This window comes from Guyanagaster necrorhizus (assembly GCF_019112545.1).
Source record: "Guyanagaster necrorhizus MCA 3950 unplaced genomic scaffold BT62scaffold_3, whole genome shotgun sequence".
Classification (NCBI taxonomy): domain Eukaryota; kingdom Fungi; phylum Basidiomycota; class Agaricomycetes; order Agaricales; family Physalacriaceae; genus Guyanagaster; species Guyanagaster necrorhizus.
Window position 1 is genome coordinate 2,363,599 of NW_025064882.1, and position 26,273 is coordinate 2,389,871.

A 26,273-nucleotide genomic window follows, 5' to 3' on the forward strand; every position below is an offset into this window, starting at 1 on the left:
ATGCTATCTGTTCAAGGTAAGTGTGGGGCAAAGAATTCATTTTTTTGACTACTTGACACTTAGATAAACTTGAAGCGGCTCTCTATCATGCGAATCTATTATAAATTACTCAAAGTTCATCCAGATATGCACATCCATCAATAAGCGCCCGAGTCACAGCTCCCAGCTAATAGCAAAAAGTCAGCACGCAATCAGCGAACCACCGGTAGGATAGACTCACATGAGGCGTAGCAAAAGTCGTAAAGTGCGTCCCAGGAAGATGAATCACCTTAATCGACGCGCCCACCAGTCCTGACCAGTCGTCAGCCAAAAGACATGGGTCCATCCCCTTCTCCGACATCCATCGGGGAACAGGGTACGGCAAGAACGCGTCAGGTGGGATCCCCTCCTTATTATGCAGTAACACTAAGGGAGGGTATGGCCCGCCAGCAATCCTAGGATCATACGTCTTCAACAACGGCGCGTTTTGCTGCAGCTGCTTCCACATCATCCGTCCAATCGGGGTGCGTCCACCACGCGTAAAGGCACCAGCAGTCACTGCCATGAACTCATTTGATGAAGGGACGTGGTCCACGGGGAACGGAGAGTCGATGAGCACGACACCCTTGACAGGTACCCCTCTCTTCATTAGTTGTCGCGCCGCCTCGAATCCGACAACACCACCAAATGACCAACCTAGAGTGCCAAAGTCAATGGAGGCCGATAGACACGAAAGATAGTTCACTTACCACCGAATATCACGGGCCTAGAACCAGCGACTTTCACGGCATAGTCGGCGTAAGCAGACGCCATGGCTTCTACGGACCCCCATGGTTTACCTGTCGCATAATCTATTACGAACGATCAGAAGCAAGCCACAAATACATAGGGAAAAAACTCACTCGGATTGTTAAATCCCCAGAATTCGCGGTCGATAAGGCCCAAGCGACGAAGGTAATTTACTGCTCCGCTGCCATCGTGGAAAAGGAAAAGCGGGGAGCCACTACTGGAAGACTTTTGTACAGACATAGGTACTTCGTCGAGTCGCAAAACCCGGATGACCGACTGGATCTGCTCGAGAGTAAGATCAGAGAGATCCTCTTCCTTGTCAGGGTCCATCGCTGTCTCTTCGATTGGCTTGGGTGATTTTCCCGGGCGTTTGGAAGAGATATACTCGTTAACCGCCTTCGTCGTAGTATGCATCTCGAAGAGGTTGGATGGTAGTTCGAGACCATACTTGGTTTGAATAGCGTGAAGGGCCTCGATAGCGGTGAGGGAATCAAGGCCGATGGTCTCAAACTCGGTGTCGTCTTGGATATCCGACTCGTCCAACCCAAGAACTGACACGAACATGGGCTTTGTATCAACCAAATCAGGTATTGATGATGGCCCTGCTTGGACCTGTGCTGTGACCTCATCCAAGAGTTCACCAATAGTGCTGCAGACAGAGGGTTTGGCGGGATCGAGGGTAATATTCGGGAAGAACGTCTGGAGTTTGCTGAAGAGCGGGATGAATAGGAACTTATCCAAGCCGTAGGCAGTATCCACATCTGCATTCAGATCAAGGCTCGATACCTCAAAGCCAGTGAAGGAAGATATGAGTTCCAGCAAGATGGAACGAATGTCGGCGGACGGGGATGCATCACCTTGCAAAGTGGGTTCTGGAGTGGATGCCATTTGTGGGGTAGGAACCACAGTGGTTGCTTGCGATCCAACCGTGGAAGAGATCTCGCGCACGAGTTCTGTTATGTTGTTGCAAGTACTGAAAATAGAGGCGTCGAATTGCATTTGAGGGAAAGATTCTTCAAACTTGCGCAAAATCTCGATGGACATGAGTGAATCAACGCCGTATGTCTCGAGGTCGGCATTTACGTCAAGGGCCGAAACCTCGATGCCGCAAGTATCGCCAACGATGCGAAGTACGATGCCCCGGATGTCGACGGAGCCTTTGGCAGGAGAGGATCGGGGTCCAAGAGCTGGTGCTATCTCTGTAATCTTTGGCTTCTGGGCAGCTGGTGCCACCGAGGGTTTTTGGGTCGACGTTGCTGCAGTATGACCGGCGTGCATAGCCAAACTACGTTGAAGGGTGTTCAGGCGAAGTTTTTTGAAGCACATGCCCTTCAGCTGTGCTACAATTTGGCCGTGCCCTATAATACCAATCTTTGAGTACCAGGAAGAATGATTCTGAAACAAAGAGCTTACCCGAAAGGTCTACCGCAATGGCATCCGACAGCATGATACCCTCGGATTCCACCCAAGCGTTGACGACAAACACACCGTACGTGGTGTCATTGTTGATCAAACTTGGAACTGCCTTCACAGACTTGACTCTTGAGCAGATATATGCATCGTTATCACCACCTTGCATATTTGCAAGGAATCCAGCAACGTGGAGCATCGTATCCATGAACACAGGATGAACAACAAACTTGCTCTTGTCGTGGTCCTTGGGAAGCTTAACAACAGCGTATCCTTCCATACCGTTCTTGCTGATCGTAACGTGCTTCATTGTATGGTACTCCTGAAGAAGGTATTAAAACACAGCCGAAGAAAAATGATGCAGGACATACTTTCGCATATTTGACTACCCTCGTGAAGATGATTTCATACGCCGTCCGGGTCGTAAATACCTCGGCCTCGTCATCTTCACCCGAGATTATAGCTGCAGTTCTTCGACTGACGACGGGCGCCATACGGTTAAACTTCGTTGTCGTATCTGTTATTAGTGAAGGGCGGAACTGTCCTGAGCAATGCAGAGACTCCGGTTCCGAATCGGCATATGATTCAACGGTGAAGGTGCCAGAGCCATCGTTGTTCGTCATGATAGATGTCTTGACCACGCGAGCTACATCTTTGCTGTAGACAAGAGGCTTCACATAGTCGATGTTGAACAGAACATTATGACTACCCTGGAGGGGCAGTGATAGATGGCCTTTCGTAGCTTCTATGCCAGCCAGAGCCAACTCGTGATAGACAGAAGCTGGGCATAAGGGAACGTCTCCTACAATGTGGCCGATAATCGAGTTTTTGAGGAGGGATATCGGAGTTTCGAATATAGCGATCTGGTTGTTCGCGGTAGATGGGAATTGTGCCCACGACTGAAGCATGCCAAAGTCCTTGACAGGATTAAAGGGCTTGGTGGAGACGGGAGAGCCTTCGGCGGGGGGGGCTACTGCTGGTGAGTCTTCCTTCCACGCCACCCAGAACTTGCTCTTTTGCCATGGATAGGAAGGAAGCGAAACGCAAGCGGCAGATACACCAGCAAAAACATTTCTCCACTGAACAATGACATTGGAAGTGTAGAGCTGAGCAAGAGACGACGAAAGCGTCAGGTCATCATCTTGTCGTTTTCTTAATGAACTGACTAACAATGCCTCCTTCGACACACCTGAGTGCGCGCTGAGCATAGGCAGAGTTGTGGGATGTGGACCTAGCTCTACCCAAGCCGCAATATCCGTAAATGAAGGATCGTCGACTAGTGCGCTGATACCACTTTCAAACTGGACGGGGTCAGCACAGTGGCTGAGATAGTAATCGGCGTTGAAGGCCGATTTGTCCCCTGCATGGATCACTCGGCCGAGTGGGTTTGAAACAACAGAAAGCTTCGGAGGATGGATTGTTATGCGTCTCGCAAGGGCTCCAAACTCTTCAAGAAGTGGTTGCATGGCAGAACTATGGTATCCGAACGGAACTTTGAGACGCACGCTCTTGCAGTGAACCACCGTGTCGAGATGGGACTTGAGGGCATCAAGTTGAACAATTGGCCCCGAGGCAACGCAGTCAGTTGCACTGTTATAACACGCGATTGATATGCCGGAGAAATTGGGGGACGAGGAAAGGATGTCGGTGACAGCTTGAGAGCCAAGGTTGATCGCAATCATCCCCGTAGTGTCCAGTTCACATGTGTGCATCATGATACGAACTCGATGGGCAACGAGGGTGAGTGCGCTTTCGAGACTAAGCACTCCAGCGACAACGTGAGCTGCATATTCCCCAAGACTGAGAAAACTAATGTTAACGACCACAAGTAGACGATAAGCCAAGCAACTGACCTGTGACCGACCACAGCCGTAGGAGTGATGCCCCACGACGTCCAAAGCTTCGCAAGTCCATATTCGAGCGCGAATATTGCCGCCTGATTCGCCTCGAACTCTTCCACGGGCGTCAACCCGCTAGACTCCCCATCCGAAGTGATGATAGACAAAACCCCCGGAAAGTTATTCTTTTTCAAGAAGGAGTCACACTCGTCGATGACGCTCTTAAAGAGTGCCGATGTCTTGTAGAGAGTATTTCCCATGCCGAGGTACTGGCCTCCTTGTCCAGAAAATACAAACACGACCTTTCCAGAGGCCTGGTCTGGCATGGTCTTCACCGGAGCTAACTCAAGCTTGTGAGCCAATTCTTCCTTAGATCTCGCAGCAACCGCAAGTCGTTGAGAGTAAATACGCCGACGAGCCGTGGCGGTATACGCGATATCAGCAAGACTAACGCCTTCACTCGCGGGACGACGAAGGTATTCAATATAGCTGGCGCGTAAATCGACGAGTGCCTGCTCATTCTTGGCAGATAAACCGACAATAAAAGTCGAGGCGGCCTCTGTATCGTTCCCGGACGACTCCGGAATATATTCCTCAAGAAGAAGAGCACCGTTCGATCCCGCCGCACCGAAATTGTTCAGAAGGGCAACTCGGGGCAGACTTTCGTCTGGGATGGTCCAGGGTACTTGTGTCGTATCAATGATAACATTGTCTGATGCAAGAGGCTTGATGCGCGGATTAAGGTTCTTCAACGAGACAAGGCCAGGGATGGAACGGTGACGCAGCATAAGGAGTAGCTTGGCCAGAGCCGCTGCACCAGATGCAGCCTCCAAATGACCGATATTAGCCTTCACGGAGGTGATATGGAGAGGGTTGTTCGCTTTTCGGTGCTTTGCGAATATAGCGCGAATACTCTCCAGTTCAGTGGGATCACCAGCTTGCGTTCCGGTACCATGGGCCTCCACGACACTGATACGAGAAGCATCTAGACCTGACCGTTCGAGAGCCTGAGAGAAGAGGGATTCTTGTGTAGGAGCATGAGGGCGAGTGATTGAGTATGCTTTTCCAGATTGGTTGACTTCAACTCCTCGGATCACACCGAGAATTTGATCATTTTCGGCAATCGCGTCCGAGAGGCGTTTTAAGACAAATATTCCACAGCCCTCTGAGCGAGAGTAACCGTCAGCAGAGGCATCGAAGGCCTTGCACTGTCCAGTTGGGCTTAGAAAGTGGCCTCGATCCAAGCCGAGGAACATCTGTATAAAAAGTGATGAGAAAGTTGGTCTATAGGTGATGTATAGGACTCACGTCCGGGCTGCTGATGACATTGACGCCACCGGCAACAGCAGCATTACAATCGTGGTTCATGAGAGCACGACACGCTTGATATACGGCGACCAGCGATGAAGAGCACGCTGTGTCAATGACGATCGAAGGACCACTGAACTGCAGCGCGTAGGAAATGCGTCCGCTTAAGAAGGCTCGTAAGGTTCCTAATCATCACTTGAGAAGCCGTCAATCGAGGACGTAAGATTTATGCTTACCAGTGCTATAATAAACATCGATATCATTTCTCAAATTCTGCACATAGTCATTCGTGGCGACGCCGACGTAACAACCAAATGTCTCCGGGTTATTGGTCGTTGTCGAGTTTGGTACATATCCTGCGTTCTCTAGGGCCTCGTAAGCGGTGTGGAGGAGAATGCGCTGCTGCGGGTCCATGCTGCGTGCTTCGCGTGGTGAGATGTTGAAAAACTTGTTGTCGAATGCGTCCGGCTCGTCAATGAAATTCCCTGTGTGAGCACCCATGGTACGACCTTTCTTCTTCGGATCATTATAGTCTGACACTTTAAACCGATGCTCGGGAACCTATGCAGCAGATCAGTATGTCGGAATGGATTCATTGAATGATACTTGAGGTTACCTCAGATATAGTGTTGATGCCTTGCTCCAGAACTTCCCAAAGTTTTGCGACGCTGGGAGCACCTGGCATATTAACTGACATTCCGCAGATGGCGATGGGTTCCTGTGCCGATGACGGGCTCTGAAGTATTGCAGTATGGACAGGCTCGCTCGATAGATCAATCGAGGAGACATTATCTGACGAGAAGTAGCGCTCTATGCCCTTCGTTAGACCAGCGCCAGGCCCGTAATTAAGGAGATGGACGACCGCTCCTTCAGGGACTGCATGGACAAGAGACTCGGTGATCTTGTCCCAGTTGACGGGTTGCGTGAGGATCATGTCTACTACCTGCTCAACAAACGATACAGATCCCTCGGAACCCTTGCCAAGGAGTTCGGCGGAATACGTCGAACGAACTGGAACCTTAATGTCTGCATGGGTTGGAAAACGAATATTGCGGCGTATTACATCGGCAAGAACTTGGCTCCGCACTCCATCGTGGTGCAAGGAAGAATGATACAGCGCGTCTACTGTTGTCTTGTGCACTGGCCCAGAAGGAGGGAGTCGAGCTGCAAAAGTGGCAAGAATATCGGGACGACCTGAGATGGTGACTGATGTCTCGCTCATAACTGATGTGACGAGAAGCTCTTGTGTAGCTTTAAACTACAGACAATGAGAATGGTATGCACAAGAGATAGCACGACGACTTACCGACTGTAGAAAACTCTGAATGGCACTTTCGGCTGCGGCTCGACCCATACCCATGAACGCGAGGCTCCATGGCAGAGGCGACCCAACAAGAGGCTCAGGCGTCTGAACGGACGCTTTGTGAATCTGGAGACGAACTCCAATCCAAAAGGCAAGACGGAATGTCTCAACAGCACTTGAGATAAATTCAAAAGCGGTTTCTGACGTGCTAACAACGCACGCTGGCAGGATACCCGACGAAAAACCAACTATTCCAAGACCATGCTCCCTGTTCTTCTGCAACGACGAAGCGAACGATGTCGACGATGAAGTTTTGACAGAAGCAAGATACCGCAATGTCTGTACCAGGAACAAGGTGGCGGCAGTAACGACAGAATTGGTGAGATAGTGTTCATGACGGGGGAGTAACATGAGGGATTTCGGGTCCGTGAAATGCTCGGGATTGATGCCCACAGCTGAGGCTTCCGAGGGGGAAAGTGTCGACAGCTCGACGTTGAAGGCATAGTGACAAGCGTCGAGGAGCAGGGCGCCTGACGGCGACAAAGCGTCGGCAGCGGCGCGTTCGCGAAGTGACGTCGAGTTGATCGCGGTGGTACCGTGTCCGGCAAACACAGGAACCAAAAGAGAAGGCGACATTATGGTGATAGGCCCAGTGAGAACCTGGCGAGAGCAGAGATTCCTTCTTCATTTCTTGTACGGTATATCTGGGCCATCCTCCGGCCATGCAGGATTACTGTCATGCGATTCATTGGATACTTTGAAATCGAGATACAATGAGATACAGTCATCCAGGGGTACAGACAACGTCGCGACATGAAGAGAAACTGGGCGCAGTCCGGTTCCCCTTGGGGATGGTCGTGGTTTGGAAAAGAGAACTAAAAAAGGCAACTACGCGAGCATCCATTTCCGTCCGCCTCCTTCGGGAAAGGTAAGATCTTTACCAGACAATTCGGCTGATTCAAACTACCATCCAAATATTCTCCGGTAAACGGCGTTCCACATGTTGGAGTCCAACCAAGCCGTCCTACCCTTCCTATTTGTCATATAAGTCTACGGAGACATCAGGCCAGTAGATATTCTCGGATTCCGAGCAAGAATACAGTTGACGAGGCAGGTATGATGTGGCGTCCAGCCAAAAAGCGCATTGACTCAGAGCGTGCTAAGCTGAGCCGACTCGGTATACAATTTTCAGCATCATTCAATGTGCCACATATCCGTTCGGAGTTTAACGTCAACCTACAGATTAGTATGTAATTTATTTGGAACTTTTCTATTCGAACGGCCATGGCCCGAGATAAGGATCCTTAAATAATTCGAATCGTAATACGAGCGAACTGAAAGCCAAGAATGAGATGGTTAGTCTTATGATGTTGTTATGAAGACTTGAAAGACTAACAGGTCTGTTTTCAGAGTTGATGTATTGATGTAATAGACCTGCGGAGTATCCGGAGAGCCTGAGGCAGAGTATGTCTTCGTGCCCAGCGGAGATAACGCTGTCAAGGAATGATTAGCAAGTCCGGAACCATCAAGGGCTCGCAGGAGACAATCCGATCCAGCTTGCCCAGGCAGACCAAACTAACCGCTGGAAACCAAGAAGGCAGCATGTGGGCTTGGCGCCTTCAGTACCTGCTGACCACCACCACTTACTTGTTGCAACGTTGACGACTCCACATGGGCAACATATGGTCTCTAATCTCCCAAATGTTCCCCCCAAAGCCCAAATGGTCTGTGGATGATATTCCAGATTTGACGGGAAAAGTTGTTATTGTCACAGGTGAAGCTTTCTCTGCCACGGGTAGCGCATTTCATCTACAAATTCGTTTCACTAGGCGGTAACACCGGATGTGGGAGAGAAACGGTAAAAGTGTGTGCCTTCATCCATTCCTAACAGAATAGGGATCTGCTTATGCTTTCATAGGCACTACTTTTGCACGGTGCAAAGGTCTATCTGGCCGCTCGAAGTGAGGAAAAGGGCAAGGAAGCCATCGTAAAACTGAAGGAAGACACCGGAGCTGAAGCTATATTCCTCTCCCTGGATCTTGCAGATCTGGTCAGTGTCCGTCGTGCGGCAGATGAGTTTTTTTCGTACGCAGACCCTCCTGCTCTTGGACAATCCCACATACTTATTTTCGTAGAAAAGAGACAAAACTTGATATATTATTCAACAATGCGTGCGCTCAGCGTTTCTACCCCCAGACCCCAGAATAATCGAACATCTCTGTAGTGGCGTTATGTTGCCTCCAATGGACATGCTCACCAGACAGGGCTATGACCTCCAGTTCGGCACCAATGTCATCGGTATATCACTCGACATGCTCACTCATCTGTTTCAATAATCTTACACGCTGAGACAGGCCATTTCCATTTCACTCAACTGCTTTTGCCTGCACTTGTCGCAGCCGCCACACCCTCCGAGAAAGCACGAGTGATCACGACATCTTCATCGGCCAATTATATGGGTACGCTAGACTTCAATATCTGGGTCGATGGTCCCGCACGCAACGAGAAGACTTCCGGCAATCTATACGTCCAAAGCAAGCATGTGAGCTGAACACTGTGCACAGATACCTGGAGAAGCTGACCATCGGGACGTAGGGCAACGTCGTCTTTGCTGTTGAATTGGCCAGACGGTATGGGGAACAGAATATCATTTCCCACTCTCTCAATCCAGGTGAGCACCAGTCACCAGTTATTCATTTCTGGTCTAAATTGACCACAGGCAGCATCCGGACGGATCTACAACGCCATCGCTCCCCATTCACAAACAAAATGCTAGACGTTTTCCTCTTCCCAGCTCATATGGGAGCTCTGACTCAATTATGGGCTGGAACTTCGCCCGAAGCGGGAAAATTAAACGGTGAAGTAAGGCTCATCATAACCTGGGTACTTGAGAATCCACTGACCGCTTTCTGTGTTAGTTCATGATTCCCTGGGCCAGACTAGGCGAAGCTCGTAAAGAGACGGCAGACCCAGCGGTGGGAAAGAAGCTCTGGGAATGGCTGGAAACTCGGTGCAAGGACTACTGAGCAGATCTGGGTTGGCATATTCATATTCCTTCATCTACTCATATTGTCTGCTCCGAGAATGGTGGTGTTGATATTATATATGTCGGCGGTCGCAATGCAAGATGTTTCACCAACGTCTGTCGTCGATGCAGCAGACCTGGAGAGTGAAGTTCAAGAGATCCTGAATCTTGCTTTGGTTCCGCGGGGTCATGTCTCAGTTCGACAGTTCCGATGAGATCTGATCGACACTGATGAACAGAAACGGAACTGCTACCTCTGGGGCGACTGCCCTAATCACTACACGCCCATCAGTTCAAGGCCACGAAACAGTTCTTTGAAACGTGGCAACAATACCTTCACACACCCTGTATCGTCGTATCGCATCATTTACTCTGAATCGGCGAAGCTTCCGTTTATCGAAAGGAGTCTCCTAAATTAGTGTACTTTTACGATCCGAAGCAACGCACAAAAAAGCAGTGGGCACAGCCTCTCGAAATGGCCGCCACGATCCCGAATCTCGGCACCTTGTTGGATGTAATGGCGTTCGGTTAGATCCTTATTCAGGCAAGTCTTTGATTTGCTGCCGAAAAAAGAAGTTGCAAGCCTACATTTCTCCGATCAAGTCTCCATGCAGGAGGCGACCCGGGGCAGACAAAGGCACAGTAATACACTCATGAACGTTGCGAATTGGTCGGACCGATATGATTGAAAAAAAAAATGTCCTGTTAATTGTATCGACCTTTGGACATTTCTATCACCAAGTCTCTTACACCATGGGTTCATCTTCGCATATTGGGGATGAGAACTCCCTTCTTGACCTCACCGGTAAGGTAGCTGTCGTTACCGGAGCAAAGTGCGTAGGCGTTGGGAATAGTCTTCTTTGGCTGACCAAGGATTCAGCTCAGGGATCGGCCTATATATCCTTCTCCACATCGCCCGTTGCGGAGCCAGAGTGTATCTTGGGGCCAGGACGGAAGACAAATTTAACAGTGCTGTAGCCCGCCTCAAGACAGAAGGGCTTGACACCAGCAAGGTCATATGGCTGCCCTTTGATCTGAGTGATCCTAGAAAAGCAAAGGAGTCTGCAAAGTGGCTTTTGGAAAGGGAGAGCCGGCTTGACATTCTCGGTTCGTCGTGATATTCAAGTCAGGGGAGAGCCATTTTACCTGTCCTATCGCTAGTCAACAATGCAGCAAAGTATGTCAATGCTGACGTCTGTGAACTGTACGGCTAACCAGAGTCTTAGAATCTTGGGTCCGTACGCTCAGACTGCAGATGGTGCGTCACTTCATCTGGAAGCAATTACCGTGTCCAACTTGTCATGAACAGGCCTGTCGGATAGCATGGTTATCAAGTGAGTTTCTTCATCTACGTCGTTCAAGGTGAATCTTACGGTTCTTCTTCATCCAGCCACATGAGCCCATACTTGTTCACAAAGACCCTCTTACCGCTACTAGAATCGACGGCTCGTCAGCCCGGATCTGACGTACGCATTGTGAACGTGGGTACCCACCGTTCCAAGATATTTCCATCAACTGATTCCAATCCAGGTGTCCTCCGTCGCCCACCGATGGATACCAAATCCTCGATACGACAGTCTGGAGGCCTTCAACTCTGATTTCGCCGATACATGGAAACCCAAGACGAATTTGTACGGTGCGTCGTGAATTGCTTCTGGGCCTGGATAATAGCCAATGACGCATTGGTAGCATATACGAAGCTGGCGAATGTTCTCTGGACGAAGGAGCTTCAGCGGTCATTCGATCGTGCTAATATTCCCATTCTCGCCATGACGGTCCACCCAGGGAATGTCATGTCTGGTGCGCTATTTCCTTCCCTCCTCCGGCCACTCCACCTGACGCCTTCCAGAGGGTAACATCAAACTTTTCAAGTCTCTAATGTTTGGAACGATTATAAACTGGATCTTTTCGCTATTCTTCATCAGCCCATTTGATGGAGGGTACACGCCTGCATGGGCAGCCGCTTCGAAAGCCATTGCTGAAGACCGCGGCAGGTATGCTGGGGTGTATCTCGTTCCATTTGGAGTGATAGAGGAGGCGAGCGAGCACGCACAGAGAGAGGACTTGGCGAAGGATTTGCTGGCGACGACGGACGCTGTCCTTAAGCAGTACGACTATGCTTAGAGTAGTATGTACATACCTATTGCAGATGACCCCAATGCTGAATATTTGCTATGGACGGATGATGGATGTGGCTGATCCTCAATGCTGCGATTGGCGTCGATGGGAACGCATCATTATGGCATTGACATCATCGACGACGCTGACTGAGCAACTTGATGACTGAGCATCGAAAGACATCGAAGCTCAGATGACGCCAACGATATAAAGAATGTGAAATCCAACTGTTCAAGTAGCAGTTCCTTCTCTCGCATTCATTATGTCGAAAGTCAGCATATTCTTCACCGGAGGAACGGGTGCGTCGCCGCCTCATTTCTTATTATTACGTAGACTGACACAGTCTAGGTTACATTGGAGGCACCGTTCTCTCACGTCTTATCGAGCACAAAGCTTCAAAGAATTTCGACATCACTATTCTTCTGCGTTCTACTAGGTCTCCTGCTGCATACGAGGCCTTGGGATTGAAAACTGTCTCAGGAACTGACTCTGATTTCGCGCTGTTGAGGGCACAGGCGGCAGCGGCAGACGTTGTCATCACCACTGTACGTGGTTCACCAGGCCCAGCGATGTTTGAGGAAATTGACAGGCTTATAGGCAGACTGTGACGACCTTCCTGCCGCACAGGCACTTCTGCAAGGCGCCAAAGATCGTTACGAGAAGACGGGGAAGGCTCCCATCCTCGTCCATACTGTGAGCTCCGCTTGTTGACGCCTCACGTTGCTGAACTTGCAATCAGTCAGGCACTGGTGAACTCGTTGACAATGCGCAAGGGTTGTATAGCACCAATACCATCTACTCGGACCTCGATGTTTCTCTGTATGAAGCTCTCCCCCCAACCCAACCTCACCGGAATGTCGATCTCGCCGTTATCGCTGCAGACAACGAAGGCTTGTGGACTTGTTTTCCGCGTTTCTATCATTGTAATCATCACACAGGTTACGTGAAAACATATATCGTTCTTCCCCCAACTATCTACGGAGTGCCCACTGGTATCTTACACAAACACGGTCTTCAACGCTCAGTCGTTGCCCAAATCCGTCATCTCGTTGAGGCAAGCATTGCTAGGAAGCAAGGTGGTGTTGTCGGTGAAGGCAAGAATATTTGGCCCAACGTTGACGTGAACGAAAGTATGGCATTTCCTTCCCTTTCCTTTTTACTATATTCATTGTCATGCCAATAGTGGCCGACCTCTACTTGATCATCTTCGATCTTGCTCTCTCACCCTCTTCTGCTCCTGCCGAATTCCAGCATGGTCGATCTGGCATCTACTTTACTGTTAGTGACGAGCACCAGTTGTATGATGTCTCCAAGGCTGTAGCTGCGGGTCTCGCTCGGCGAGGTATTGGATCTTCCGAGCCCACATCTTTCAGCAAGGCTGAAGCGGAACCTTTACTATTCTCACTGGGCACTAATTCACGAGTCGACTTTGAGAAAAGCAGAGGCAAAGCCCTGGGGTGGAAACCGACCAAGGGGACAAAGGATATGTTGGCCTTCGTCGAGGTTGAAATCGATCGTCAACTAAAGAAAGATTAGTATTCTGGAATGTGTATTTGTAACCGACCCCCTGTGTACAGCAGGTCCCATCTTCTGTTCAAAACACTGCATCTTCTGCTCCTACTTGTATTCTCAAACATTTCTAAGCTACATCTATGCTTAGGCTTGTGTCGTGTTGTAGTTCCTACTGATTTCTTGTTCCTTTTCAGCTCCTTTTTGTGTCTGAGGTTCTTTCGTATCCATCTCTCGCAGCTCGTCGGTCGTTTAGCTCTTGAAGGCCTTGATGCTTCTTCCGTTTCTCCTTTCGCTTTCGATTACATCCCGGTTCGGTTTGGCAGTCACCTCCCTTTCTGGCAGGTCACTTAATCCTAAAAGGTTTCTATGTGCTTAGCAGTAAAGCAGTGGCGGATGGGCAGTAAATTGTGGATCAGCTTCGTCAATGCTGAACTTGTAGAAGATCGAAGATTATATCATTCTGGGGCAGATCTACAGAGTTGAATCACCGCTATCTTTCCTACCACAGTTACCGTCACCGTCATGACACATCCCGACCCAGAGGTGTTCCCAGCATCTTTACAACCATCACATCGTAACTAAACACCATGACACTGCAAGGCGTCTACTTCAAGATCAAGAATCACGAATCGACTACTAAGGAGGCGACAATGAAATCCTCAAGGTGTAGCAGATCTAAGGAAGAGAGCTGTGCCCCCTTTACAAAACACCCTAGCCGTTCAGGAAACAATTCTTTCAAATCCACAGGGGAATGCAGAGTACTGTGTGGGAGAGATAGTTATCGCACAGAACACCATTGTCGTTGATAATCAAGGTGCGCATGCTCGGGCGTCTCGCGAACGTTTCTCAAAGCACATATTCTCAGAACAATTATGCCCTCCGCCGATATTTTCGTTTCCTCTAGCTTGATTCTGTCTCTACATCACCTCGTCATGCCATGTTTATGGACTGGAGTCTGATTGAACTGACAACGGACACGGCGAACGTGCCAACGTTGACATCGTGGGGAAAAAATGGCTACGTCTGATTGCTATGGAACTCCATTCATATTTCGGAACAATACTGACTGGCAGGAAGGACGACACGCGATACATCGATACGACGGCTTATGAATTTGGATACCATGATACCCATCCTTCGTTTTCGCTGGATGTCAATTCGACAACAGACACAGCTTTGGAGCACACTTCACAGTGGTGCTGGGCAGAACATCGATACATAATGGAATCTTTTAACCTATCTCCCTTTGCCTTCAAGGGGGATTCCGGTAACGTTGTCATCAACGGCGACGCCGAACCAGTTGGTATCGTCGTCAGCAGGGCGATGGCTCTCTCGGCGGAACCAGAGCCTGGTGACTCTCTGCGACATTAAATCGATTTTTTGTCACATAGAGACGCTTTTACAGCTTCCTCGGGGAGGTGTCAAGGTTTTCACCTCTCTTGGACGATAGCTTATAATAAAAAGCCGTGAAAAGAAAGTACACGCAATTCAAATCGCTGAATTGCGTCTATATTGTAGATACTATTGGTGGCGACCCAAAACATGCAATAGAAATCGTGCTCGAAATGATATTAGAATTGTTGCTTGTCCTGTTAGGACATGGCTGTCGAGCCCGAAGGCAAACTGAGTCCAATTTTGCAAGTGATTTTGAGAACGGTGAGGGAATCGTACGGACATGAATATATCGAAGGTTGACAGAAGACAGTGCTATTTCTACACGGGTAGAGATGTGAGTGATAGAAAACTGGAAGGAACTTTGTTTCTTGGGCCCGCGGAATAGGCAGACTTTTGAATCTTGACATTCGCAATGGCTCATTGCAACGCGGCACGTTGTTGAACAGCAGGGATAGTACAAGTGGTCGTTCCACGTTGAAATAAAGATGCGTTCTAGTGAGATGCACGGACGTCTCTTGGGCGGCCCGGCATACCGAATTGTGAAGTAATGAAGCGTAACAAAGTGAACGAAGGAACAAAAGCTGTTAGAGACGTGGAATAGGGACTTCAGCAATGGAAACGAAACAATAGTTCAAAGTAGTTAGCGCACTGGATAAAGACCTGTTACTGAATTCACTCCTTAACGCCTTGAGGATTGGTCAAGGAAACAACTATTGCTATTGCCAAATTGGAAATCGGCGTTGTTAGAAGATAACCAGAATTGACCAGGACATAAAACATATTAAATGGTGGGGTAACGCTCAAGTATTGGCATATTTCACTTTCCTTTCTTTTCCTTCAATTCCATCTCCTTCTGGTGTAACCACTTCGGATCGGTAGAAAAACCAGACAAATTCACAACCACAGTATCCAAACCCGGGCAGACATCCTTCATCTTTCTGACGAAATCAAGTATCGCCTTCTCCGAGCCACTCGACGATGTACGAAACCGCTTCAAATTGGATTGAACCCGCAGCAGCGGGGACCTCGGCGGTAGCGATGACATCCAGAGTATCGAACGAAATCGAAAAGTCGGTGATCTGCGTAAGCAACGATTCTGCCTTCTCTTCGACCAGGCCTCTCCAACGAGGGAACTTGAATTGCAGCCATTCAGTAACGTTGAAGTGTTTGAGACGAATACTGAGACGGTTGATATGAAAAGTGCTTCCTGGGTTCCTAAGATATCTTCGCCCGTAACAGTAACCTCTTGAAGGACAGGAAATATTTCCGAATTGGAATGTAGCGCGCGAAGCGTCGTTGCCGTAACACTGATACATGTCAATGACATGCGAGTTGCAGGTTCCAACGACATCTTCAGACCCTGGTTCGATCCCCTACGGCCCCTTCTTGTTGCGATGCTTGCCATCGGGGTCCATGTTTGCAGATGGAGGTATGTAATGTGTAAGTGGCGTTCGAGAAAGGTTTGCAAAGGCCGCAAAACTGAACGTGCACTCCGAGAGCGTCATGTTTCGAAGATTGCTAAGGGGAAACTGGTTGATTTTCAGAAGGGTGTCGTCAGAAAGGGAATGCAGATTTAACGTCCTCACGGGAGACTCCTTGATAGATCGCAGCATCCAAGCAATATACTGTTCCAGACGCTCAGATAGAGTGACCTTTGAAAGTTCGGTAAGGGTTAGGGGTCAAACGTTATGCTCTCGCTCGTCGTCGTAGGCACGAACAACCACAAAAATGATTTATATGTGTTTATCGTCTTGCAGCTGAGTTTGCTAAGATCTTCGAAGAAAGCGGCATGTTTCTTTGTGAGCATCTCTGGCCAATCCATATTTTCAAAGGAGACAGAAAATTTGCCCAGAAATAAACCCATACGCTTGAGGGCGGCGAGAGACCGTTTGACCTCTCTCATCTCTTTGTGGAAGTTATCGGAAAAATTGCATTGGATGAAGGACAGAGACCGTTTGTAAATAAATGACAAGCGAAGCATTCGGAAAGAGGTGAAGGGCCGACAGGTGCGATCAAAAAGTTCATAGGAGACTCGTTCAAAATGATATGCCATAGCGAATTGGTTAAGTCGACAGCAAGTAGTAGCCAGAGCAAGGATCGTTTCGACGGTGCCAGGTAAAATAGCAAGGATTTTTAGTAGGAGCTCGTTCGGAAGGTCGGGTAAGGTCGTCGTCCATGAAAGAGGAGACGGCGACTGAGAAGTAGACCTCTCCCGTTCGCAGCTATGATGATTCTGTGCAAGAGAATCTTGGGTAGACGTGCTGCCCTCCAATGAATGTTTTCTTTTCAATGTTGGAGCCATTTCTCCTAAAGAGGGGCGCAGCGGTATCCCCTCGGCACACATTCATATTGAAATTCCGCCATCTGCCGTTTCGGCTTCCTTTTGCGCAATTGGTCAATTCTCTTCATATTGTGTAGTTATATCAAACAAAATCTCCTGTGCAGGACGTTTGCCTCGCTCTCTAGTAGAATCTTTGATGAAGTTTCATCCGAGAACTTGGTGTCCCTCTCTGCAAATAACTTGGGGCCTACTCTCGTTTCCATTTCTGTGGTCCGCGTATGTGCTTGTGACCCCATGGGAAACATGGCGGACGCCGGTAACATTATGGCTCAATTGTCGACCGTGTCTTCAGCTGAGTACAACGGAGAAGTTCATATCCATTTCGGCTGTTTTCTCTAGTTCATGCGTCGGTAGGCAAATCGCGCCGAGTCGGCTGTCGGCTGGCGATATACCGGCAAGGCGGCAATTTTAGACGACATGCTGGTGCATATGCTTGCTCGGAGCAAGAGTGGAGTTTTCTCGTTGTCGCACATTGTTTGCTATATTCTGCAACTTTGACTCTACATCTTCGCAACAATGAACAGACGCCATGAGGGCCTTGGTAGAAATACATTCTTATCTGAAACGTCATCGCCTCTGGAGCAGTCGCGAATGTCAGTCGAAGCTATGTTTTTCCGACCATCGAATCCGGAGGAAGTGCGATGAATACGGCCACCTTTCATTAGGTGCTTACCATGCAACACCCGCTCCATCCACATTACATCCAGAACGAAAGTCCATATATATAATATAACGAAAAAAAAAAAAAGGTAAACCAAAAACTGACAGATATAAGAAAATGCGTATCCAAGAGCTTGTAACCACTAGTCCGAATGAAATGCAAACACCGAAAGCAAACTCCCACGGAAGGGTCTCCTTCTCCTCTTCCCTCCTCTCGTCGGACAGGGCCCCATTTGGTCAGCCCGAGACGATATGGATCGAGCAAATAATCAGCGCCTTGCTCCCTCTAGATCATAATAGCATGTATATAACATAACATAATATTCTCTTATCTCGTTCTCGTCGAAAAAAATCACACCATCGAAGGTGTGACCGGCAGCTGCTGGCGTAGCCGAGGCGGTGATAGTGAACGGGAACGTCGTCCCTGTCCGCTCTGTGGCCGTGGTGTTGATATTGGTGGCTGTTGCGAAGGCCGGGGAGGCGGTGGTATCGAGCGAGGTGTTGGTCGACGAAAGGTCTACAAGGAGCAGCCTCAGTATCTTCGTGCCTTGGAGACCATAGCACATACATGCCGCGACATTATTATTTTCGCCATCGACACCGGTGCTTGCGACTCGTAGTACAACACGCCTGTCGTTGGTTGTCTTTCAAAATTAAACCAATTAAACATAAACGTAAAAGACGCACGTCGTTGTTGACCCTCCAACACAGACACAGACACGGGCTCCTTCTCCTTCATGGGCGCCGACTGCAGTGTCTCCAAGGTCAGGACGCCCCACTTCCACACACCCTTCTTATCGCCTTGCTGGTGATGGCGACAGGCCCAGACGCAGGCGAGAATGACGAGCACGACGGCCAGCGACAGAAAGCTGAGCGCGCATGTTGAGGACGCGGTCGTAAAGTCCACGGGAGTACAGGACAAATGCATCGCGGGGCAGATGGACGAAGGACGCAAACAAACCGTGGAAGCACTATCCCACCCTATGTATAAGATTGATTATGTAATCAATTAATTGTGATTCTAATATTGCATCAAGTAACCAAGGAATCTCCATGATGAATAAACAGCCAGTATCGAATATATCACCATACCGGAAGTTGGAATTCTCGTTTCCGGGATTCTGGAGGAACGCTTAGATTGGATTCATTGCGCAACTCATTCCCCCGATCCACGTCTGCTGACCTCTAGGACTACGTGGAACTCACCGATGAGCTTGCCGCGAAATATCCGTATGCAACAGCTTCGGCGTCCCACTCATCAATTGAGGATCTGGTAACATAAGAAACAAGTGATACATTATATATACACACGATGATGAGACAGGACAAGTAGATAACAGATACAATACCAGGGCTATCGAAATTACAACATGTATACAGTATAGAATAAATGAAGGCAATAACACAACATACCCACCATACATTCCCGGTCATAGGACTGCCCCAGAGCAATTCTCTTCCAGAAACATCGCCAAAGTGCTCAACAGAGCCGGATCATCCGGCTGCTGCGACCAATACATCGTATCAACCTCCCCTCCCGTAAGAAGATCCGGAAACAGCAAGTCCACGTCAAGAAAGTCATCCACAGAAGCGGCCAAAGGGGGACGGTGATTCGGAGGGGGGCCCAAGGGAGGAGAATACTGCTGTAGTAATAACGAGCGCGGCAACTCTTCATCAACTGCTTCTATAACCCCCTTTCCTTTGCCTTTCCCACCTTCCTGATTCTCCAACAACTGTTGTAAGATGGCACCAATATTAGTAGCACACTTCCATGATTTGCCAATCTCATTCAAGTATTGAATGCACAGCTCGACTTTGACCAGCGACATCCCTCCGAGCAAGAGAAACACGGTTCCAGCAGAGAAGACGGCCTGGAAAAGTGTCACTGGAACGTAACGAAGTGTATAGAGCGAACGCCAAGTCTGCAGGATCGCGAGAACGTTCTCAGCACCGCGCTTACACAACTTCTTGTGATCAATTTCGCATCCGGAGCTATAGACCGGCCGGGCCTTGCGATTGAAAAATGGCCTATGGAGGAGGATAAACATCAGCCAATAGAGGAGATGCATCATTAGGCGATGTGGAGTGGAAATGTTGCGGTTACTCGGCGTGATATCGACTTCGGGACATAGCTGTGACTTCCAGTTATTCAATTGAAGACTACAGTAAAAATAATCATTAGTTGATGGGCACAAAATTTTAATGGAGAAAGAACTTACTCCATCTTGCTGATCAACTCCAGATTGACAACGTCTTGACGGGTGCCTAGACGGTTCCTTACAATAGGGGTCAATACAGAAAAAAAAGCGGGAGACATGGAAGAACCCACACAACTTCCATGATACGCCGAGCTACCACACAGAGTTCACACGTCGCCGCGAATGTCTTTGATAAGAAACTTGGTTGGGGTGGGATGTTGGCACCAGGGTGATGCCATGCCATCTGATCGAAGACCGAGTCGACGAAAGGAACAGGTATATCTTCCACATGCGCGGGGATGGGAACAGTGCAGTCTCGTCCGACGTATAGTGACCAGCAGACGTCCTAGATGGAGGAATGAGCTCATGGTAAGGGAGAAGCAATGAGGCTCAACATACCAAACTGAAGGCCGTCCAGTGAGCCCAATTCCTATCAAGCATATCATCATGGCTGATCTTCCCCGCCGTCACAAGCTTGGAGCAGTCGACTTCCAAGCCCAGTATCTGACCGACCCTGGTACTCATGCCTGTGAGACCTCTAAGCACTCGTAATAGTCTAGGTGAGAGCTCAAAATACCAAAATACAAATATCCCAGATTCTGATCCCCATTTGACGAGTGAAAACTCCCAAGCAGGCTGAGAGCCTGTACGACACAAATGTTCGGTTTCTCACACTCGTCCTCCAGATACGATTTGGCCTTGATTGCGTATTGCTCCCGGATCTTGAAACTGTTGACGTGCGGATCGTCGGAGAATGCAGTTGCGAGGGCAATCAGTGCATTATGCAACATTGGAGAGTAGTGGGGTGTCTTGACTGTTCCTGAAAACGCGATAGCGCGGTACATGTCGCGGAGAAAGAGGGTAGGGACGACACGGAGGCACCAGGAGGTAAAGAAACTGAAAAGGAGGTCGAGGATCTTATCATGCTCGTGCCGAGTAAGGGGAAGATTCACGGGAAGGTGACGGGACCAGTCGAATGATGAATTGATATGTGAAGAGGATACCCCATCGAGCCAGAGAACGTAGTGAGCCTGAGGGTCTGCTATGATCTCCGGGAACCGGGAAGTACGTTGGGCGGGAACCGGGGCAAAGCGGAAAGGCGCAACGTTTCCGTATATGACTAGATCACGGTCCTCTAGCTGTTTGAGAACTGAGTACTGGCATTGAAAGCAATAGAGAAATCAGCACCTTGAGATTCTCAGTCGCAACTACCAACTCCTGAGAAACATTGCCAGATTCATCTATCTCCACTTGTTGATATTCAGGAGACGGTCTAAGTTGAAGGTATGTAGCGCGGTCGCCAGATGATAGTCCACCATGATCCTTGTTACATTTGTCAATCATAGACTCGAGGGTCTCACAGTGTGCCTCGAGTGCATCAATACGTTTGCGCATGGCCTCAAAATGAGCCTCTGTTCGTGGCTGGCGGACGTTCTCGCCGGTCCAAGAGCACTATATGACCATTAGGAACGAATGCATGTCGCTCTTATCATGATAACTCACCTCATCATGGCGCTTCGATGTCTCGCACGACTCACAGACGGGCTTGACCCCGTTGCATTTAGTCTTCCTGGAAATCGTCAGACACGCGAGGAAATGTAACGGATATATGACTCACTTTCGGCGACAAACATCACAGGCCTGCGGAGCGTAAGGACGTCGCACTCTGGGAGGCGCATGCCTTGCGGCGACCACTTTCATGGTGTCTACTAATCGATGAAGAGCTGATGATGTGGGCACACAGGAAGGAGGATGGACATTAGAGAGATGAGACGCGCGTTTTTATCATCAGCTCATTGAGGCAAACGGAGATAAGCGGCTTATCGGGCCGACCACCGAGGCAGTGCCAAATTTCTTGCGAGAATAGCACACATATGCACCGACACGTTTTTACAACGAGGCTCTGATGGAATCGAGGGAGAAGAGGATCAAAAATAAGAAAGAGACGCCCAGGAATACAATAGTAATGGCAGATGCGGGGATATCGCTGAATTTTGGAGGCAAAGGCAGTGTGTGGCGCGCCGGGAACCTTTCGGGAGGCGAACAATTGACAGCAAAAAGATCTCATGATGTCATTCCAATAACTGCACGTGCATTGCTGCAACGTTTGCCTGAGATGTGATCCCCTACAGGAAAAGCGAACCACCGAATTCCTGCACGATTCCTTGTCAACATAGTCTAGACCCATCAATAGTAGTTGTTGGATCTGTATAAAAGATCTTGAGAATGGTAAGTATCTTCTCCGGTCGGCCGACACTTCTGGCTCGAGGGCATGACCTACGGCCACAAGCAGAAACGAAATGATAATTCCGCGACAACCACCCACACGGCACAGCACGACGCGAAAAAACGCCACATTGTGCAAGTACAGACTTGCCGCAAACCACGAACGTTGCCTGGTCATGGGTATTCCGTGAGTTTTTGTGTATGTTCTATGCTGTATTTTGAATAGAGAAGCCAAAAATATTTATTGTTCTGCTGCAGCCACCAAACGCCTTCAACATAACGCTGAAAGGCGTTAGGAGGCGAAAACATGAGGTAACTTGCAGGAGCGGCGCGTCCGGAGATTGTTGTCAATGGCATCGAGCAAGGAAAGTGTCTTGTGCTTGTCTTAGCAGGTGGGACCCGCAGAACGGGTAGGGATACGGTCCAATGATGACATTGTCGCTGACAAGCACTACATGACAATATGCTGTTCATTGGTCTATCTGTTACATGAACGAGGGATCAAACGGGTTGTACGTACATTATGTCCACGGATCCTATGCATCTCATCTAATATCCTGTCATTTCCCGGGACAGTGTCCCATCTGCAGTCCACAGGAGACGTTCCCTCTCTATTCCGAGTGGACTAGACTGGTGGCTTGACAATGCCGGAACTAATCTTGTAGTAGACAATCGAGGAATCATCTGCAGTTATTCCCAGGTACATCTCCGGTGGATCTGAGAGTGATTTGAAAGCAGATTGCAACCTATGAGCAATTCAAGCCACGGAACACACAGGTATATGCTATCTAACGGACCATGCATAGGACACTGTTTCAGCCAAAGAACAGGGGACGACATAGGCAGGCTCATTTAAGTCCGTGTTCGGTCTGCGACCCTTGATGGCGCCTCTTGGGCACTGCTCGCCAAGATCCACCAATTCAACGTCTGTCCATGATTGCGCTGCAACTGTCAGGCTGAAGAAAAAGGAGATCAGCGAGTGAGAATATTTCACCGTAGACAACGTCATTGTAGACCAAGAACAGGCTGCCAGAGGTCTTGGGGTACTTGGAAAGCAGGTGAGTCAGTGCTGGCATCTACAAGTCACGATTTAACCATTGATGATGCAGGAATACTCGTGCTTCCTTACAGATGGGTGTGCGTTCATGGTCGTTGAGATCGTGTGACAGTGACCGTCACGACAACGTAGTCAGCACTTTCTACGCCATCCATAATTTACTTGTGCCAGCTGAAAAAGAATGCAGGCACCGCCGAGCTTCTACAATTCCAATATTTTGGCTATTTTTCTACGTTTGTAACTTCTAACTTTTTTCGTTCTCTGCAAACATCCTTCGCAAAGCCTTCTTCTCTCTATCGCTCTTCTCTTTCCTTCGCACTCGAAGACGGGTAAGCTCCTGGACCACAAGACTGTCACTACCGGCAGCAACGAGATCCTTTTCCGCCTCCCTCTCTTTTCCTAGCACGATGTACGAAACCCCACGTCTGTAGAGAGCTTTGGCTGAAATGGAACGGCTCAGTTTGAATTATGGCAAGGCGGGAAAGGTTGAATCACCTCTGTCAAGGTCAGACAGACCCTCGATACCCAAGACACGCGTCGCAACCGCAACACCAGTTTCCGCATTGATTTTAGAACCAGCAAGCGCAACGTTGAGCAGGACAGCAATTCGCGTCGATTTAAAAGTATCTCTAAGAGTCTGTGGAGAATCATCTGGAAGCACGGGATGAACGTCAAGGTACCGGACAGCCTTAAGCCAAGAATGAAGTGCATCTACAGGCTTTCCCGCCTTCCACAGTGACGCGCCCACGTCCTTGCTTTTGACTGCAATTTCCAGCGCCAGATCCGGGTCATTCTGGAACTGTTCAGCCCGTTCGTCATCTTCGGGATAGTCCTCCGCTTCTATCACTCCCTCCGCCAGTTCTGATTCTGTAATCTCCCCTGCTTGCACAATCAGCACTTCGTCCTCAGGCTTATCCTGAGGTCCTGTCTTCGTAGTCTCTATCCTTCTCACGATACTCTTCCCCCACTTCACCTTCCCGAAGACGACATGCTTGCCATCCAGGTGCGGCGTCGCCGCAACGGTGATAAAAAACTGGGACCCATTCGTGTTCGGTCCCGAGTTGGCCATCGAAAGTAAGAACGGTTCACTGTGCTTCACAGGGAAGGCTTCATCAGGGAACTTGGAGCCGTAGATCGAGAGTCCTCCAGTGCCGTTGTGCGCTGTAAAGTCGCCACCTTGGCACATGAAGCCCTTGATTACCCTGTGGAACCCTGAGCCGGCGTACCTGAGCGGGACACCATCCTCGCTCATGGTGTCTCCCCTGCACAGAACACGAAAGTTCTCTGCCGTCTTGGGCACCAGGTCGGCATATAGCTCGAACACAATTCGTCCAGCAGGGACGCCACCAATAGTGATATCAAAGTATGTGAGCGGTCGGGACATCGTGGTACAGAGCAAAGAACAAAAGACGCGTAAATCCAACAGTAGATGGATTATGTAACTAGAAAAGGATGGAAGCTAATCGAAATTTCGGGGCATCCGTCTTGCTTCCACTCTCCGATGTCACAGCAAGTCGATAAACAGCTCCGTGCAGACTTGGCACGTGTATCCAACCCGACTGTCGAGTGTGGTGCCAATATCGTTGCATTCCAGCCTCGACTCGATCACGGGATCGCATCGAGGACCGGCATGTTGTGGAAGAATGGGGGCTTGCCAATGGTGCTTGGAAATTCATCGGCGTTTTTGACGGTGAACATGGAATAGCTTGCTACGGTACTGATGATAGCACGATCCAAAAGCCATGGGGCAGGTCATGAAGCTGTGGATTCCGTTGCTGAGACCTTACCGGGCATGGTCAAAGCCTCACTACAGTCGTGTCATCACCCTCAGAATCTGTCATTGGAAAAATACTGGCTGACTGTGTTTCTGGCGTTGACGAGCGCATCAAGACTGACTTGCTCAACTTCTTTCTTGGTGGACTGGCCCAGATCATTGCAATGAACGACAATGAAATTAAAGCCATCATAACAGATCTTTCCAACAAGACATGGAACTCTCATGTGCAAGTTATGCGTGCCAGGACAGGTACCACTGCTTTGATAGCTCTAATCAGCTCATGCAAGTCTCTTCATGTTGCCAGCATGGGTTTACTGCGATGCTGGTGAGCTCATCAACTGAACTAGAATTTGTCGTCGAATAGTTCTCGGTACACGGGACTTGATTGGGCGACAGTCTGTCAAGGTACTCAGTCCATATCATAATTGCTGCAACGATGCAGAGGCAGATCGCGTTAGAGCTGAGCATCCCGGTGAAATTGAGTGCATACACAAGTATAGAACGCTGGGTCTGATCACTCTGACTCGTGGTGAGCCCTTTTTATTACCCATGAGTCGTGTTTATGTCTATGCTCCTCTAGCCATAGGCGACATGCCTTTTGAGCTCCCGGATATCTATACCCAACGCGTTCTCGCTCTAGCCACACCGCCTTTTCATCCAAATTACACACTCGACAGGTTCATGGCGCGAAACCTTACGCCACCTTATCTCTCTAACCAGGTGGACATTGTTCACGTTTCCCTTGATCAGCCCAGCGTACGTATCCTTTCCATTATAAACTGTGCTCGAAAGGGGAGCGGCAATCTGGCTCTCGATCTTCTGTGGAATACATTGGGTGGAGATGGCGAAGTAAACTTGGACAGCTTGATGGCGCGGGCACAGTTCGGCCAAAGAGTCGACGACACCACCATCGTTATTCTTCCTCTGTGACTACTCTAGAGAGTATATGACCTTGCTGACATGGGTCTTCCTGTCTTCTTTTCTCTTGTTCCTATGTACTGCGATATCAGCGCAAGGCTGATCTTGGAAACTGATGCATTTATTTTGATTATGGACGGGCATGAAGTAAAAACCTACAACCCGACCGAGGTCTACTAGTAGTGCGTACTTGAATACTTATCTAATGACCGTACTAATGACAGGGGAAACACTCTTAGTGCCATGCATAGCGTACGGATGCACAACTCAAGTACCAGGACAGCGTAGTAAATAGCCTGTCTGAAGGAGTTCACGAGCGCCTATTCGAATAAACTGCTGATGCTAACATCTGTGTTTGACTCATCGGCATTAAAGTCATCTCTTGGACTAGTTTGCCAATCTCCTTATCTTTTATGCAG

At 49.0% G+C, this 26,273-nt stretch overlaps 10 protein-coding genes across 10 annotated transcripts; 4 read left to right on the top strand and 6 right to left on the bottom strand.

The window, feature by feature from the left end:
• Positions 1-214: 214 nt before the first annotated feature.
• On the bottom strand, positions 215-7,632 carry BT62DRAFT_942724 (ketoacyl-synt-domain-containing protein; the record flags this gene model as incomplete). The annotated part of the gene is made up of 10 exons (XM_043187844.1): positions 6,631-7,632; positions 5,941-6,582; positions 5,561-5,885; positions 5,325-5,509; positions 4,032-5,272; positions 2,550-3,978; positions 2,182-2,500; positions 882-2,126; positions 729-830; positions 215-675 (listed from the first exon to the last, which is right to left on the bottom strand). Coding segments are annotated over exons 1-10 (6,582 nt in total), but the record flags the coding sequence as incomplete, so codon positions are not given.
• A 666-nt stretch (positions 7,633-8,298) lies between these two features.
• Positions 8,299-9,653, top strand: BT62DRAFT_978357 (NAD(P)-binding protein; the record flags this gene model as incomplete). Its single annotated transcript, XM_043189343.1, has 9 exons — positions 8,299-8,401; positions 8,457-8,491; positions 8,546-8,712; positions 8,763-8,798; positions 8,852-8,925; positions 8,982-9,169; positions 9,223-9,298; positions 9,347-9,489; positions 9,546-9,653. 9 exons carry the CDS (start codon positions 8,299-8,301, stop codon positions 9,651-9,653), a joined length of 930 nt encoding a protein of 309 aa, XP_043045154.1.
• Positions 9,654-10,302: 649 nt separating this feature from the next.
• Positions 10,303-11,767, top strand: BT62DRAFT_942728 (NAD-P-binding protein; the record flags this gene model as incomplete). The annotated part of the gene is made up of 9 exons (XM_043187845.1): positions 10,303-10,485; positions 10,533-10,759; positions 10,814-10,829; positions 10,879-10,910; positions 10,962-10,986; positions 11,043-11,133; positions 11,183-11,288; positions 11,342-11,452; positions 11,502-11,767. Coding segments are annotated over exons 1-9 (1,026 nt in total), but the record flags the coding sequence as incomplete, so codon positions are not given.
• A 350-nt stretch (positions 11,768-12,117) lies between these two features.
• On the top strand, positions 12,118-13,751 carry BT62DRAFT_1040450 (uncharacterized protein; the record flags this gene model as incomplete). Its single annotated transcript, XM_043178416.1, has 4 exons — positions 12,118-12,315; positions 12,368-12,463; positions 12,510-12,900; positions 12,954-13,751. Coding segments are annotated over 4 exons (1,038 nt in total), but the record flags the coding sequence as incomplete, so codon positions are not given.
• A 1,873-nt stretch (positions 13,752-15,624) lies between these two features.
• On the bottom strand, positions 15,625-17,021 carry BT62DRAFT_1072203 (uncharacterized protein; the record flags this gene model as incomplete). The annotated part of the gene is made up of 4 exons (XM_043178831.1): positions 15,625-15,810; positions 15,858-15,984; positions 16,055-16,329; positions 16,392-17,021. The coding sequence occupies 4 exons, from the start codon at positions 17,019-17,021 to the stop codon at positions 15,625-15,627; spliced, it is 1,218 nt and encodes a 405-aa protein (XP_043045157.1).
• Positions 17,022-17,980: 959 nt separating this feature from the next.
• On the bottom strand, positions 17,981-18,654 carry BT62DRAFT_440615 (uncharacterized protein). Its single transcript, XM_043180892.1, has 2 exons — positions 18,366-18,654; positions 17,981-18,308 (listed from the first exon to the last, which is right to left on the bottom strand). The coding sequence occupies exons 1-2, from the start codon at positions 18,604-18,606 to the stop codon at positions 18,211-18,213; spliced, it is 339 nt and encodes a 112-aa protein (XP_043045158.1). The 5' UTR covers positions 18,607-18,654; the 3' UTR covers positions 17,981-18,210.
• A 454-nt stretch (positions 18,655-19,108) lies between these two features.
• Positions 19,109-21,577, bottom strand: BT62DRAFT_1000920 (uncharacterized protein; the record flags this gene model as incomplete). Its single annotated transcript, XM_043176686.1, has 8 exons — positions 19,109-19,838; positions 19,898-19,954; positions 20,008-20,222; positions 20,276-20,403; positions 20,454-21,015; positions 21,065-21,328; positions 21,380-21,446; positions 21,495-21,577. 8 exons carry the CDS (start codon positions 21,575-21,577, stop codon positions 19,109-19,111), a joined length of 2,106 nt encoding a protein of 701 aa, XP_043045159.1.
• A 1,150-nt stretch (positions 21,578-22,727) lies between these two features.
• Positions 22,728-23,249, bottom strand: BT62DRAFT_1000921 (uncharacterized protein; the record flags this gene model as incomplete). Its single annotated transcript, XM_043176687.1, has 4 exons — positions 22,728-22,848; positions 22,900-23,044; positions 23,097-23,178; positions 23,232-23,249. The coding sequence occupies 4 exons, from the start codon at positions 23,247-23,249 to the stop codon at positions 22,728-22,730; spliced, it is 366 nt and encodes a 121-aa protein (XP_043045160.1).
• A 61-nt stretch (positions 23,250-23,310) lies between these two features.
• On the bottom strand, positions 23,311-24,599 carry BT62DRAFT_1072207 (uncharacterized protein). Its single transcript, XM_043178832.1, has 2 exons — positions 23,655-24,599; positions 23,311-23,600 (listed from the first exon to the last, which is right to left on the bottom strand). Exons 1-2 carry the CDS (start codon positions 24,541-24,543, stop codon positions 23,404-23,406), a joined length of 1,086 nt encoding a protein of 361 aa, XP_043045161.1. The 5' UTR covers positions 24,544-24,599; the 3' UTR covers positions 23,311-23,403.
• Positions 24,600-24,997: 398 nt separating this feature from the next.
• BT62DRAFT_440811 (uncharacterized protein) lies at positions 24,998-26,191 on the top strand. The gene is made up of 3 exons (XM_043180893.1): positions 24,998-25,218; positions 25,284-26,036; positions 26,094-26,191. The coding sequence occupies exons 1-2, from the start codon at positions 25,148-25,150 to the stop codon at positions 25,864-25,866; spliced, it is 654 nt and encodes a 217-aa protein (XP_043045162.1). The 5' UTR covers positions 24,998-25,147; the 3' UTR covers positions 25,867-26,036; positions 26,094-26,191.
• Positions 26,192-26,273: the final 82 nt, after the last annotated feature.